We start from the raw sequence: 16,691 nt of genomic DNA on the forward strand, positions 1-16,691 counted from the left end.
AATTAGGTTTGATAACGCATATGCTGATTGTATAAGTAACATCGCATAAACCAAGACCAGTGTTCTTTAGGATGTGGTTATAATAGCAGTAATTATCAACGGGTTAATAATTATGTAAATTATTTGTGCAGGACAGTAATCGCACTGGAAGATATTCTGTTAATCGAGGAAATCTTGGCAATAGAGATCGCATCCAATCCTGCTTTTGCGAATACACATCTACAGTTAACCTATTACTAGGGAAAAAAGAAAGCATAAATTAAACCCAATGATTAAACTGCCATGGGTGTCACCCTTTAACTAACACGCCTTACTCCTTTGTGGGAAAAATGCAGCATCTTAGCATTATATCCACAGCCTTTACAGTGTTTCCCCAACATGTGGATTCATCTCTCAATTGCATTAATTTGTAGTTGAGATATCAATTAACTGTTCTTCAATATTCAGTTCTATTCGAAGATCTGATGCAATATAGTACCGAACTAAATGGCAAAATGCAATGCATTTCATCGTACTTCATTTTAAAATGGAAAGTACAATCTTGCAACTATTTTCAAAATAAAATTATTTTAGCCCTGAAATGTCAATTTGAGCAATTAAAATATAATTAAATAATCAGCCATTGTTATATAACTTTTAAGAACATTTTGATAAGGCATCTTCCCTCTTCCCAATTTTGAACCTTTCCTAAACTATTATAGTGCAATCGCATCCCTGATATTAAAAAAATAATTTCTCTTAAGACTTAAAACATACCGGGCCGCTGTTGATGGTAAAATTCCTGTCTAGGAAATGTCTATATTTTCAAACTGGCGAGGAAGCATGGGAAACTATTTTACTCAATGCCCTTCCTTAACAGTGGCTTTGTTTGGTTCTATCATCGAGAGAGAGAGAGACGAACAGTCCCCAGGAAGCATTGACTTCGTCATTAAAATTAATTAAGGGCTGAATAGGTGTTTCTAATTTAATGAAAATGTGAAATAATTGCCACAAAAAATATATAAATTACAATTCAGGTAGGCAGGCAAGAGCATTTTGCTATTCTGCGGTGCCATTTAGTGCCACAAAAAACCTATATAAGATTTTTGTGCCTTGCGTTCCAAAGTTATTCCTATGCATATCCATGCAATATTTTTCCGCTTTCCCTCGATAAAATTGCCAAATAATAATGAATCATTTCATAAATAATGGCTTGGCTGTCTTATCTGGGCAGGGCGGCCAGTGCTGGTTTCTTATCTCGCCTGGCCACATTGCTGTAGTGTTCCGCTCTCCATACTAAATAGGAAATCGAACGTGATGTAAAATCTACTCCACTCTCCAAGGCATAAGCTGCCAAAGAAACTTATTACAGCACAAAGATCAGCCATGGAGGGGGCTGAAAATGGCTGCTAACACTTTCCTAATAAACAAGGATGGTGAGTAGATTTCTAATTGTCATCTCTTCAGGGTGTGTTTTATTCTTCTGCATTTTCAAATGCCGAAATATAACTGATTTCGAATTGAGTGTAAATAATTGCAATATAAAGCACTTAAAAAAAACAGCAGGATCATTTTTTTTTAGAAAATGGAAATGGCTGCGAGCATTGTTTTCAATAATCCCAGGAGTGAGGAGACTTTTTGGGACATTTTCGAATTGCTTAATGGATTGTGTATAATACAATCGCTAATGATATTTTAATTTGATTTGTATAAATCGAGATGATTTTTTTTTCCAAGGGGAAATACCAGCACAGTGACAGAAACGGATGAAGACGCTTTAACACAATGTTACAATCCAATAGTTTTTGTTTTAACAATTGCCATCTTGCGCATTTGAAGAATTTGCAAGAGAGAGAAAACACCCATCCCAGTGGTTATTAATTTGTTGGGAATACAAATCAACGGGTGCATTTTCCTGTAGAAAGAAAAAAACGGCTCCTGTTATGTTTAATACTAATTAGCCGATTGCACTCGCTCAGATCCGTTTCAAGGACTTAAGAAGCCACTTGCCCCGCTAACCGTTAACTCGCTCGGAGCAGTGCTGGGAATTTGATCCACCCCATCAAATTATTTCGAGGGGTGAAAGCAATTTTAAGGACATTGCTGCGAGATCTTGATTTAAATGAGTTTTTATTCCTGCAGTGCAATCAAAATACATGCTCTTGGCAACACTCAGAGCAAAATGAAGGGCCAATAAATGCTTGCTATTGTTTCGATTCAGGCTTTTGTGCACGCTATGGGTGTATCACGAAATGCTTTAACCGAACGCGTTAGAAGCTTCAAAACATTCTGACAATGATACAGGCATTGGAGATTGAGGGCGGCTGCCTACGTGTATGCAAACGGCCCTCATTTCGTCCTATTGTCCTCAGATGTTTATTTTGTGTCTTCCATTTCGCCAAGGCCTCACGTTCGACTGCCTTTAGATATATGTTATTCAGCCCGGGACTGTTCATCTGAAAGCTGGTTTTGAAGGACCAAAATTGGTTCCCATACAGTTTTTTTTTAAATTGGAGCAACTCAGTGATAATTTTTTCCTACATTAACGGCCATTAATTTGATAAACTCCAATTTTGTTAGATAGCATGAATAAAACCGAGGAATTGATTGTTTGGAGGTGGCATTGCTCACTTAATTGGCACTTTACTTTCCAATCTGTCAGCACATTTCAGGAAAGGATGTTTCTCAGAGGACATACATTGAAAGCTGAGCGAATTGCAAACCGCATTACCAACCTGGTTTTGTTTTGTTTTAAATGCGTTATGTACAGTACAACAGTGTAATCTCAAGGTTAAATTTCAATCTTCTAATATATGTGCGTTTCTGAGCTCAATTCATTGAAAAAAAGATTACAACGAGACCTGCAGCTTTAGAATTTAGAGAGTGTTTAAACCTAATCCTTAATTGATCAACTGTTTTAAGTATCTCGGTTGATTTTCCATAAACTGCGAAATGCTTAATCCGTCCAAGAGGCTTTTTTTTTCTATTAAAAGAATAAGCAGCATGGAATGCTGCAGGTGCTGGGGTGCCTCTGGCGACTGGAGGACAAGAAACAGTCCCAGTTCCCCAGTGAGATTAGCACAGCACGATTCAACAGCTCGGTGCAAATAGCAACAACCAAAAAAAAACTCGTTGTGAGTCTTTGGTTTCGCTTGCACTTCAGGGTGACAAAAACGAAAACAGGCTCTTTGTAACTGTTTAATAAAACATGCCTTCAGTGTTATCAGCAATACAGTATAGATGCCACGGAGAATATTATATTTTCCTTAATGGGATGAAATCAGTAAGAAAAAAAAATTGGCGGGATTTCTTCAGGTGACAGATCGCGAAAGTGTGCAGAAGCACATTGTATTCAGATTATTGGACTACAGAACTGTTCCAGCCTAGTTTGTGCACAGTTTGAATAATTGGTTTCTATTTCCATCAACGCAAAGTGGGAGAGTTTGTATTCGCAACTTAACTGGTCAAATTGCACAGGGAAACAAACCTGACTTCCGATTTTTATTTTCATTTTGCATTTAACATCTGTTAATATTTATACTGCATTCACTTGTTTGTTGAAATTAGCTGGTGAGTTTCAGACTCGTTTTGTAAATACATATAGAACCTAATAAACGTTTGATGTATTTCTAAACGACTGGCTTGGTTGTGCTGTCCATTGTAGTGAATGTAGATAAATCCGAGAACGAGGTTTGAGAAAGTTTACTTCATTTTAGTGCAACTGATTTAATTATGAAGTCTTCTTGTTCTTAATTTTTTTTTGTCTTAGGGGAATATTTCTTGCAGATGAAGTTGTTTCAGCATTTTTTCTCCACCCTTTTGCTATCTAATGGTAAAGCAATTAAGGCGGCGAAGACTTCCGCTTTTCTATACGATGATGGAAAAAGTCGGGTTGGATCTTGGTGAGCATCGCAGCGATGACCTGAGTCCTGTTCAGAAAGATTTCTCCAGACATAGAGCAGACCCTGAGGAAGCGGAAAACACGAGCGAGCCTGCGGATCAATCCAATGAGGGACACCAGCTCCAAGCACAGCAACAATCTGCGTCAAATGATGGGGTTTCCAAGGAAACCAGACACGACTCCACTGATCCCCTATCGGAAGTGCCAGTCATAAACCTGATGCAAAGAGGGGCCCAGCCTATAAATGAGAGTGATCAGAAAGGCACGTTTCCTCAGTCAGTACCGACCACCGAGTTGTCAAGACCCCCGGTGCCTCTGACTCTTCCGAGTGCAGCGAGTGAGAATCGGATGGTGCAGTTAACAGCCGCACACCTCCCTCTGCCAACAGCCAGAGCAATGCTGTACAACAGCACATCCCAGTATCAGAGCCTGCCACTTTTAAACAGGTCAGTCTCATCAGAGAGAATAGTGGGAGTGCTGTAAGGGGTTTGTTTTTGTTTTGTTTTCGAGTTTGTTAAATCTTAATAGTTGCCTCATGAAAGTTGGAATTCAAATCAATGTGACTCGGGCTCAAAATTGTCGCTGTTCGCTTCAAGATTAACACATCATGGCGCTTTGATTTAATACAAATGATGTAGGATTGATAAAATATGCAATGGTTTTTAATTCTCAATGCTGAGAGATTTTCGCTATTTTTCTTTGCTTTATAATTAGTGTCGATTCAATGCAAGCTTTGGAATAATTTATGCCATAAGATTTTTGTCACTTAGAATATTGAACTCTTTTAAGGTCAGTGTTTAATAGTATGGATCAGTAAATTGGGATTCGGGATTTTCATCGCAAATCTTTCTTTCTTTTGCAATGCTTACATCAGTGATCCGGAACCCTTCAACATGTTCTCCAATAACAGGGTGAAAAGAAGACCAGCTCCTTACGACGTGGAGGTCACTACCGGTATGCACACCGTCTTAGAATGAGCCACATCTTAAACCATACACAGCGCTGCTCGAGTGTTGATGCAATAGCCAGATAACAGGCCGTAAGGAAATGTTGCAAAAACAGACAGTTAGACACATGCTTCGTGACATGTAGAGTAAAGCACTGAGATAAATAGGTGCATTCATAAAAAAAAGCTATCGGAAATCTTTCTCATTGAAAATCTATTTTATCTCCTTATTTATGCTGTGTTTCAACAGGTCGTTCTGCATGCATGTTTTGACATTTAATGTACATGTGTTAGCACAGACAGGCACACGGGCACGCGTATACCCCCCCCCCCCCGCGCGCGCACACGTATGCCTTTACTTGTACACCTTTTTAAAATAAAGTTCACATCACTTCTGCAAAGCCCCTCAGTCACTACCTCTGTGTATAAGAGCGCGCAACTGAACAAAGTCACGGTGCTTTCATTTTTCTCTACTAGGTGTCGCCCAGCCGAAAATTGTCCGCAGGATCTTCACAAACAGCAGGGAGAGGTGGAGGCAGCAGAACGTGAACGGGGCCTTCGCCGAACTCCGCAAGCTCATCCCGACCCATCCACCCGACAAGAAACTCAGCAAGAACGAGATTCTGCGTCTAGCCATGAAATATATCAATTTCTTGGCCAAGCTGCTGAGCGATCAGGAGCAGGAGGGCGAGCAGCGAGGCATACAGATTAAAGAGGCGGACAGTACCAGGCTGGCCAGCGATGACATCCAGGAGATGTCTCCAGACTCGAGCTGTGGAAGCTGTTTCGATGGAACAGGAAGCCCGGGAAGTCTAAGCGAAGAGCACGATCATCTCGAGTCACGACATGGAAACCACCGTCACTCTATACTTCCTCCAGATGTCAATGGACAACGGTGATATCCATGCGGAAAGAAAACTGATGCGCCTGGGAGAATGGAAAATTGCAGCGAAAGGGTCACAGACTGTTACTGTTTTGCCACTGACTGTCGAATCGATTAGCATTTGATTTTCTTTCAATTTTCTGTATCTCTAACATTTTCAGGTACACATAAATACTAAACTTCTGTCCTTCTGGACTTCATTTTAACAGTCTTACCGGATTTCTCGCTGACTTCTGTTCAAAGACAAAAGAATTTAAATGTAAAAGAATTAAATTTTATCGTAAAATTGAGGTACATGTAAATATTGTAAAAGCTTCAGCTTTTCAAGCTCCGAGCGCCGTAATGGGGGAGGGGGGGGGGGGCAGGATTTTGTAATGGAAAAATCTAACAGAACCAAGATTTATTTCTGTTGAAACAGCAGCGTCCCTTTTCCAGTGAACTGCGTGTTAACTTTTCTTTTAGCTTTATATTCAACCACCGTTGTGTACAATGCAACCGAACTCCAAGCGGAACACACTAATAGCATGTTAAAGAAGCACTGAGCGGGAAAGTGAGGTACTTTTATTTTACAGTGCAGTTCAGATCCTGTAAGGGATACTGTAACTTCAAACAGAAATAGGCAAGCTTGTCTGTCTAAATTAGAAGGCAAAATACATAAATAGACTTACATTGCGGATTATATTGACATTCACATTTTTAAAAAAGGCGAAGGGTTTAAATGTTTGAAAATGTACATTTCCGGGGATAACTATTTTGTATATTTTCATGGTTGCGTCGAAAATTGGGCCACTGTCTGCGTATAATAATAAGACTTGCTGCAGCTAGTCACAGGTCCTTGTTTTCTATTATGGACAAGTTATTATTTATTCCATATGAACAATAATTCAGATATTTGGAATAATTAAGACACCAGGCAATTTTTATGGGTACAAGTTGTGACATTTTTCCGAAAGTACTTTGACATTCTGCAGAAAAGAAAGTCATGTATTTAATAATTCAATGGACAAGGTGTGTTGTTTATTTTATTTAAAAATATAAAAGGTATGGTACACTCCTTATTTTCCACGTTCGCTCTTGCCTGTTATATGTATTGTGAATACCATAGTGTATAATCCACACTGCACTTTCAGTCAATTTTGTATGTGATTGTTTTATTTTCTGCGTTTGCAGAAGTTGGGTAACGAAACCTGTAACTTAAGCAAATAACTCCTACAATGTACATTCTGGCAAGGTGACTCTCGATGGTTATCCTTTGTAAAGCCTAGCGTGGCTGCAAAGGTTGCGTGCAGTATGTATATCACGTATTGTTGTAAAATATATGCAATGTTATATTACCAAGAATTTACTTTTAATAAATTGTATACAATTTAACTGAACAGCGTCCCCCCCCCCCCCTCCCCACATACACACATCCCTCGCCATAGCTGCCATTCATATTTCCTCAGTGAAATTACTAAAAACGACTTGATACAAACAATAAACAAGCCCGCCAGTTCAAAGACATTATGAATTTGGGGGTTCCGACTTTCTGCAAAATTGTTACACGAAAAATGTAATCGGACACTGAAGAATCTTGCTTACAATATACATCAGGGAACACATGTATAAATATAAGTCTACCTCCCGTTCTCTCCTGGGAATGCATTATACTGTCACTTTCATAGCCACCATAGAATGGGAACAGGTACATTACACAACTCACTGGGCATAGGTGACCACGTGACAGACTGTTGGCTTTTATACCAGCAACATGCCACTATTTTACATATGCATATATAAATAAAGCATTGTCTTCTGGATAACACACATATTCTATAAATAACTGCATGTGCGGTATTCATTAGTGAATATGTTTATATACCTGCACTTTCGATGTTACAAAAATGGAGACTGTGCATGTGCCTAGCATTACCCACTGTTGCATACTAGAAAACATGGTTCAGCCTTCCAAGGGCCTTCTCAATGTGGTAATGAGGATATTAATCCCATCTTTGACAAATTTCTCTTCGTTTAAATAGAGGGCTGGTTTAGCTGGTTTGTAATGCAGAACAAGGCCAGCAGCATGGGTTACCCGGACAGGTGCTGGAATGTGGCGACTAGGGGCTTTTCACAGTAACTTCATACTTGTGACAATAATAGATTATTATTATTGGAGAGCTATCGGAAGAAGACGCAGTTAGAAAGTCTCCTGTCAAATTGACTGTTGTTAATAACAAATGTAAGAACTCCCAGAAAAAAACAGCTCAAACGTAGTTGTGGCCTATTGTTTCATGGTGACTCGTGCAGAATAATGAGAAGATTTTATTATTTTCTTGTTTCTATCGGAATATCGTTAAATTGAGGGGAATTGGGGACTTAATGTATTTCGGTCTTCCCTTAAAAATACTGGTTTAATTAGTTGCGTGGCGCAAACTGAAAAGATTGCATGAATTATAATCTATGCATATTTTGGGTGCAGCACCACGCCGGTTATACACTGAAATGTCCAGTCTAAAACCGATACAGTTAGCGGGGCGCCATGATGCTCAGTATGCCCTTAATAAATATTAACATTCATTGGAAAATCACGTTTATTACATTAATGGAAATACTGCCAAAACAAAGTTAAACAAGTGAATGACATTATCTTAAAGGAAATGTAGAAGATTGTAGTTTAGTCGGGCAGTATGGTCGGCACGGGCTTGGAGGGCCGAAGGGCCTGTTCCTGTGCTGTACATTTCTTTGTTCTTTGTTCTTTGAAATGTCAGACTTTGTAGCAAATTGCTTTTAAATATGAAGCTGCTGAGTGAAGTCTGTTTCACATAATAAGTGTCCAAACTATGGCCTATTGGGTCCATTCACCCGAGACTGGGCAATCTGTGAGTTTGAGAATGGATTTACTCATTGGCTGGGTTTGAATTTTGTGAGTTTGAATATTTGGAAAAGGCTCTTCTTAGTTGCCCTGGTGGTAGATAAACTGGGAATGAGAATAACAAACATGCTGGTGTGTGCACCCTGAGACTTTCTTTTTATTCCCTCACCGGGCGTGGGCGTCAAAGGTTAGGCCACCATTTATTGTGCGTGTTCGATGCCAGATATATCCAAATTACCTGAAGCACCGAAAGAAAGAACTCGCATGTGGACCTTGAACATCCTCCAGACATCCCAAATTGCTTCTCAATAAATTAATTACCTTTGAAGTGCACTTACTATTATTACGTCGCTAAATTTGGCAGCCAATTTGCACAAATCAAAGTTCCACAAGCAGTAATGAGGAAAATAATCAGGATTTTGGTTTAACATACCACCTGAAAGGAAGCACTTCTGACAATAAAACACTCCACTGAAATGAAAGTGTAGATTAGGAACTCAAATCCTGAAATTTAGAATTCAAAACCTTCCGACGGAGAGGTGCGAATGCTACCACTGAAAAAGTCCTAAGGCTCTAGGGTCTGCACTTTAGTTGACCTACGCAGACACAAACAAAACGCGGAACGTCCTTGGTTTAACCACAGAGAGAATTATGTATGTCAGGGGCATACGTTCTGTACTGTGGGCTGCGCCAAGTAGCATAAAAAATATATTTGACATTGTACAGGGAATATGGATATTCATGTGAGGATTCTGGTTTCTGATCAAACCAATAACTGTCCCCATCAAGAATCTTGAAATCCCTACCATTAATTTATTAAAATGCTGTCCATTATACTTTGTTAATGAACGCCTTCTAGATATTTTTAATTCGAATGTGAATGATCTGCAGAATCAAAACCAAGTACTTAAATCAGAAACAGAATTCAAGCTGACGTTCCCAATTCACCACTCCTTCATATTTAATGGTTGCTCCCTCAAGCGTAAAGCCAAGGCTGATGCAATGGGTTTCCAATGTTAACGTTCGCCTTTGCCCAAGTCTTTACCATTCTAGTGATAGAAAAGCGAAAGCATCAATGGAATCTCAAATTCAATGTAATTGAAAAGTTGCTGAATATAGCAGCACAATCTACATGGAAATATATTTATCCTGTGTACTTGGAGGGCGGAATTGAAGCGCTTTTTCAGAAAATGAAGCGACTATAATTTTCGGTGAGCAGCAATGTGGTGACTAATTCCTCAGACAGGAAATGTTCACCTTCGCTGTCTAGGTTGTAACCTGGTGAAACAGAAAGTCATGCCATAAATTTCATTCCATCCAAATCAATGAAATGACAGTTCAGTGAACTGCAACCCCAGTGCTTCTTGTCCAACCCGTTCACATTCAAACTACGATTTCAATGTTCGAACTTCCATTGGGGAGAATCAAGGTGAAACAGCATATGACAAGTCTAGTTTTGTTCTCTATTACAACGATGTGATTAATCTGTATTTTGTTTTGAATTTTTTTTTAAAGTTGCAAGGGCACTTTGAACTGTTTTGAACTATTGTTGTTCAGCGAAGGTAAGAGCTGGAACAGGTTCTACAAAGATGCCCCAATTTTCAGTCACCCCCCAGTAGTCAGGAGGGGAAGAGTGAGGTACAATGGGAGAAGAATGCCAAAGCAGCAGCTGTCAGATTTGGAAGAGTAGGTTAATACTAGGAGTGCAAGCCCATGAGCTGGCTATAATACTACATGAAATTCAATGATCTGACCTGAACTGCTAGAGTAAGATTCGTACCACAACCCACCATCATCACTACCCCCAACTATCTGTAACCTTAGCATTCAGAAGCCTTCATTCCTCTACTTCATATCATCTCATGCAATCACAATAGTGACTGAACCACCCTTTGTTGGCCTTTACACACTCTGCACCTGTTACTGTCCTCAAAATGGCTCCTCTCACTTCCCTACAGCTGTGGCATACTTCACACACTATTCACACAATTTTATCCCAACAACCAGATACCTTCACAACATTTTGCCAGTCAAACATTAACATATTCCCTTCTTCAAGTGGGTAATACCTAGGAACCGATGAAGACAGGAGGAGGGTCAATATTCCTACAAGTCCTATGTTCATTGATAATGTTGCACTGAAACAATTGGGCAGAGAGTGCATTAGGAGCATCACTATAAGCAGGGCTGTAGGACATGTTCCTTTGTGCGTCTGGCCATCTTAGCTTTCTTTTCCTTTCCTGAAATCTCTCCTTCACACCTCTGCAGAATAAGGCAGTTCTACTTCATATCACCACTCATCTATCTTTGCTTACATTTCTCACATATTGCTTTCCCATGACCCATTCTGTTTTCAGGTTCATTACCTAATTGCTGGAGAGGAAGAAGAAAACTGCTATCCTGAATGTATAATTCCACTGTACAGGCATCAGCTCAAAGATCACACTCCACACAGTTTATGGGTCAGTTAGAAGATCCTGCGCAGAGCAATTCAACATGCACAAATATGTAGGTGCAAGGGCAGTAGCATAAGTCAGCCCAAGACCAGTTTGCCAGAGAATAAGCTCACATCCTTGCCCTGCTGCAGTGGGCACAAACATTGACTTCATGGATCCAGCCTGTGGACAAAAACTGATAGCCGTGCACCACAAACTTCTCAACTAAGTGGACTGCCTGACCTTGTGGTTTATGTATAATCCACGTTCTTGATTTTCTTTTAATCATTCAGGAGATGGGGGTGTCATTTGCAAGGTCAGAATCTATTGTCTATCCTTAATTGTCCTTGAGGAGATGGTGATGAGCCATCTTCCTGAACCATTTGTGTGATGTCCATATACCCGCAGTGCTGTTTGATAGAGAGATCCAGAGAATGCTGATTATAGATGGGGTTTTGGGGATCACCCGCTGCATGGATTGCCCATGCCCACCAAAAGTCATTGGACTTTTGGCTGTGCAGCAAAACATCCCTTGGTGGATCCCACAATGATGGGGCCGGAAAATCCCCGACATAGGTCCAAGTCAGGATTGTGTGTGACTTGCTGGGGAAAATGAGAGTGGTGATGTTCTGTCCATCTGCTGTCCTTATTCTTCTAGGCTGTAGAGAGCATGGGCTTGGAAGCTGCTGTCGAAGAAGTCATGGGCACCTACTGCAGTGCATCTTGTGGATGGTTCACACGACAACTCCAGTGCACCAGTGGTGGAGGGAATGATAGTTTTAGGTGGTGGCGGGGGTGCCAATCAAGCAGGCTGCTTTATCCTGGATAGTATTGAGATTCCTGAGAGTTGTTGGAGCTGCAGTCATCCAGTCAAATTCCTGACTTGTTCCCTGTAGATGGTGGAAATGTTTTAGGGAGCCAGGAAGTGAGCTATTCAGGCAGAACACTGTTTTCCTTTTGGATGCCTCCATGGGGAAATTGACAAATTAATTTTGTTTTGCAAGGAATGTAACAGGCGTCAGTTAGATGCAGAAATTCACTGGAAGGTGACTATTATTACTAATGCCACCCACTGCAGCCTGGAATGACCTTGAGCTGTAGCAAGCCAGGACTACAATGTGGGACTGCAGTTGGTGTTTCAATAGGTGCCATTGTTATGCCAGGCTTTCCTGGTGAAGCAGAGCTGCCAAACACACCATTCCTTGCTTATTAAGTTTTTGAAAATTGTGAAACTCCTTACCTCTCCAAGACTATTCCTTCTACAATCACCATTTTTTAAATATCAAGCTTAGTGTCATCTAATTATCTGTTTCTTGACTTATTGGTTGGTATTCTCCTTCCTGAATCTGAAACTTGCCCTCAAGTCAATGCAAGATTGAAAATTAGCCATACAGTTGCATTAGTTGCATACAAGCATGTGGTGTACCATGCTGGTCCACCTTTGTACTTAGCCATTAAGTGAATAATGAAACTGCTGTATTGAGAAATTCCTTTAGTGCTTACGAGAGGGGTAAATGGTTCAGCCAACATATATCAGTCTTAGTTGCAGTTCATGCAAATGTTTAATGAGAAAATGTTGATCGAATATTAGGTGGAATTTAAATCATGTTCACAGATAAGCTATATCTAATGCTTCCCTTCCACTGCACTGAAATGAGGTCCAAAACCAGCTCTCAGCATTAATGTCCAAATTATTATGCATGTCAAATTCTGCATGCCCTATAAATCAATATATATTCCTCCTTTGTATTGACATTGTTAGTATCAGAATGTGTAATATAGCAATCCCATCATCAACCACGTGGTTAGTCCAAATACATAGGGCAGAAATTTCTCATAAATTGTCAGAGTGTCAGGCTCTAATTGAAAACTGGCAAAAGCACAGCTGAGTTTTCAGACCAGATCTTTAACCACTCTGACAAAAAGATATCTGAGGGCATGGTTTACTGCATTAGTCTGGCAGGGTGGGGCCTAATAGAGCCAGCAATGCTGGCTCCACAGAAATCGGGGCAAATAAGGGGGAGTCAGCAGCGAAGTTAAACTCCCCCCACTATGGAGACAGAGGTCCCCACCCCACAAGCATTGGGGTGAACCCCTCACCGAAAAGGTAGTGAGGGCTCTCCCCCTCCCCCAATTGCAAAATATTGAGGGCTCTCTCCCCACCCCCTCGCCCCCACCAACACCGCGGCAGTATCGCGAGTACTCTTCCCCTCATTGGCATGTATCCGACCCTTCACTGGCAAGTTCCCACTGTACCCCCTTACACTGTACCCCTGACACCCCCCCCCCCACCCCCCCTGCCTCACACCTCCCTCCCCCTCCACCACACATAATGGAAACTTCCCCCAATGCGGCTCTTCAGAAGCCATTGCCTGGGCATATCCCTCTCGCACAGGGAGCATATTTACCTTGGCACCCCCAGCAGGATCTTCTCGACTGAATCCCATTCTTCTGAAGCTATTGTAAACCCTGTCAATGTGGCGTCATGTTAACCAGTGTGATAACCCTCACAAGGACCACGGGGGATCACTAATAAATCTCCCAATATGGCTTGTGGAGCATGAGTCCCCATGGTAGGTGGAGGCCCGTCCAGCTGGGATTTGTCAGAGAGCCCTTTATGCTGCTCCCATATCTGGACCAGGCATTCCGATAGTCCTGGGCTGGAATATATGTGTGTACGCCACAGCAGCGGCTTTATCATTCGAGTTAAAATAAACCTGTATTGCCTTCTTATTCGTGTATCCTGAATTACTAAGTTGGCGACAAGAATCAATTATGAGATTTTGGACAGCCTTCCTTGAAACTCTAGTAAGGAATGAAGTGCGTAGATAACCTGGAAATGCCTCAATTTGGAAAACCCGAATTATATGACGTGGGTGTAGAGGATTGGACCCAATATGCCAAAAGAATGCGCTTTTATTTGTCCCAGCAGCATAAAAGGTGATGACTGACACAAGGTAGTCCTTCTGCCTACTTGTGGAACCCTGCATTCAGCATCATTAAGTTTGACGTACCTGGCAGCTCCAGACTCAAAAACCTTTAACAGACTAGTAGAGTTTGTGGCAAACCAAGATGACCGAAGACCATTGATATTTCTCCAACATTACAGACTTAACAAGGTTGGAAGGACCCCTGGAGAATCCGTGATGGAATTCCTGACCGGGCTCAGGAAACTGGTGGAGTACTTTGAGTATGGGTCATCCCTTCCTGAGATGTTACGGGACCAATTGGTATGTGGGGTCAACAACGTCACGACACATAGAATTCCAGCAGAACCCACTTTACATCTTAAAAGAGCTATACAACTAGCATTGATCTTGCAGCAAGAAGCTCAGGAATTTCAGGGGTCAATGGATGGTAGAATGCTCAGTGTAGGGTGACCGCCATATAGAAAGACCAATTTCCTGTCAAGAGCACTCATGTGCCCCACCCACCGCTGGTTCGCCACTCAGTCATGTCACTCAAGAGTATGGATGGACAGTTGAGAAATCCTAGAAATATTAGGGAAGATTCCCCAGAGGACTTCAGGAAACAGTCACAAGGCTGCTGTACCTGTGGCCAAAGGACTCGCCCATGGCAAGGCTGCCAGAATTGACAGTGCAAGTGCCGTCCAGGCCTGAAGTCAAAGTCACCTCCAGCCCTTAAAAATTCACCGGCCTGAACATGATGAAATGGTCATTTTGTCATGTTCAGGCTGGTGAATTTTTAAGGGCCTAAGGTGACTTTGACTTCAGGCCTGAGCCACTTGTGCTGACAATTCTGGCAGCCTTGCCATGGGCGTGTATCAACATCCCCCAAGGTTGCCCCAATAATAATCAAATTCCAGGTCAAACGTCATTCCCTGGAAATGGAAGTGGACACAGGAGCCGTCATCTCCATTATTGGGTAACAGACTTTCAGGCACCTCCAAATGGGCCTGCAAGACACCAGGGGCAGGTTGGCTTGCACATGAGGGAACCTCCTTGAATTGTAGGAACCACTGTTACCCCGTCTACCCATGGACAGCAGAGAGTGTGACTCCCTCTGATAGTTATACGAAGATCATGGCCTAGTCTTCAGGGCAGAGACTGGCTCCAACACATCTGTTTGGACTGGCGGCAAATTTTCAAAATGGGAACTGGCGGTCTATATAACCCAAGGTATTTCAGGAAGGCCTCGGTAAAATCACAGGAGCAAGGGCAAAAATCTATGTAGCCCGCAATGCCCTACCTAAGTATTTCAGAGCATGACCGGTCTCCTCTGCCTTGCTCACCAAGGTGGAGACCGAACCCGAGTGATTGGAGAGTCTCGGCATCACACGCCCGGTGCAATTTGCAGAATGGGCTGGCCCAGTAGTCCCTGTCCTCAAGCCCGACAAGTCGATCTGCCTTTGTGGGTCTACAAACAAACTGTTAACAGAGCCTCCTGTCTAGGTCGGTACCCCATGCCTGTGCAGAACTGACAAAAGGCCACACTTTTACCAAGCTAGATATGAGCAATGCATATCTCCAGCTAGAGCTCAATACGGCATCCAGAAAATGTGTAACTATCAATACCCATAAGGGCTTGTAGGGATACACCCACCTGCCACTTTGGAGTCTCGTTGGAGTGCCCCATTTTCCAGCAAGTATTCGAAAAGATCCTTCAGGGGCTGCCTGAGGTGACAGTGTACTTAGATGATGTGCTCATTGTGGTGATATGCATCACTGTAAATACACAAGCGATTAATGCAAATACACTAAGACTAGATAAACACTAGAGGGAGCACCAGAGACATCATGACACACAGACATTCAACCAATAGGTCCGCAAGATAGGACACGACCAATGGGCATTCAAGACACATCCAGACGTGACACTACCCCAAGGGGTATTACACCAACCCATATAAAAGGACACAGCACACATGCTCAGTCTCTTTCCAATGGAGACACTTAGTGAGTACAGACAGGGTTGATTGAAACACACCACACCCACCACGTGGATTGTAGCAGACTGGTTAGTTAGTCTGAGTAGCTATAGCAGGATTAACAGGAGAGTCGAGTCCAAGTAGGAGAATCGTTAACAGTTTAATAAATGTGTTAAAGCTATCTCCAAGTCTGAAAATTCCTTTGTCAGAGTGCACATCAAGGAAGCAGCTTATGCTACGTCAAGAGCATACCAAAACATGGTACTAAGGAGTGGCTGTTTAAATCCATATAGTTTCAACTCAGCAAACCGTGACAACCAGCAAAAGCACCCAGGCAAGATGATCGAGATTCCGGTTCCACAGCGGCTCAGGTGCCACGGCAATCTCAGTGCAAACTGGCGTGCATTCAGGCAATGGTTTGAGATCTTCCTGGTAGCAGCCGACCTACAAGACGTGGCTGATGCTGAAAAGACAGAGCTTCTGCTCACAATTGCGGGTGCAAATGCAGAACAAATCTTCAAAACCTTCAAGTACTCCAGAAGGCAAGAAAAGAGAAACTTCCAGACAGTCCTGGACAAGTCCGACCAATACTGTGAGAAAAACACAAAGAAACCAACAAAAAACGGTAAAAGAGGTGCCTATACTAACCACGAGGCCGAGGGAGGCAAGCAACAAACGACAATTTTGATTGGCGGCCATCTTGGAAAAGGTGCCGCACATGCGCAGTTGAGAGAAGGGTGCAAAGTAAAGGAACAGCGATCTGCACATGCGCAATCACTTCCTACACTCCACGTCACAAGCATCGTGA

At 42.0% G+C, this 16,691-nt stretch overlaps 1 protein-coding gene across 1 annotated transcript; it reads left to right on the forward strand.

The window, feature by feature from the left end:
* Window positions 1-1,301: 1,301 nt before the first annotated feature.
* On the forward strand, window positions 1,302-7,080 carry LOC140426333 (T-cell acute lymphocytic leukemia protein 1 homolog). Its single transcript, XM_072510944.1, has 4 exons — window positions 1,302-1,415; window positions 3,749-4,326; window positions 4,755-4,834; window positions 5,304-7,080. Exons 2-4 carry the CDS (start codon window positions 3,809-3,811, stop codon window positions 5,723-5,725), a joined length of 1,020 nt encoding a protein of 339 aa, XP_072367045.1. The 5' UTR covers window positions 1,302-1,415; window positions 3,749-3,808; the 3' UTR covers window positions 5,726-7,080.
* Window positions 7,081-16,691: the final 9,611 nt, after the last annotated feature.

Source organism: Scyliorhinus torazame, chromosome 7 (assembly GCF_047496885.1).
Source record: "Scyliorhinus torazame isolate Kashiwa2021f chromosome 7, sScyTor2.1, whole genome shotgun sequence".
Lineage (NCBI taxonomy): Eukaryota > Metazoa > Chordata > Chondrichthyes > Carcharhiniformes > Scyliorhinidae > Scyliorhinus > Scyliorhinus torazame.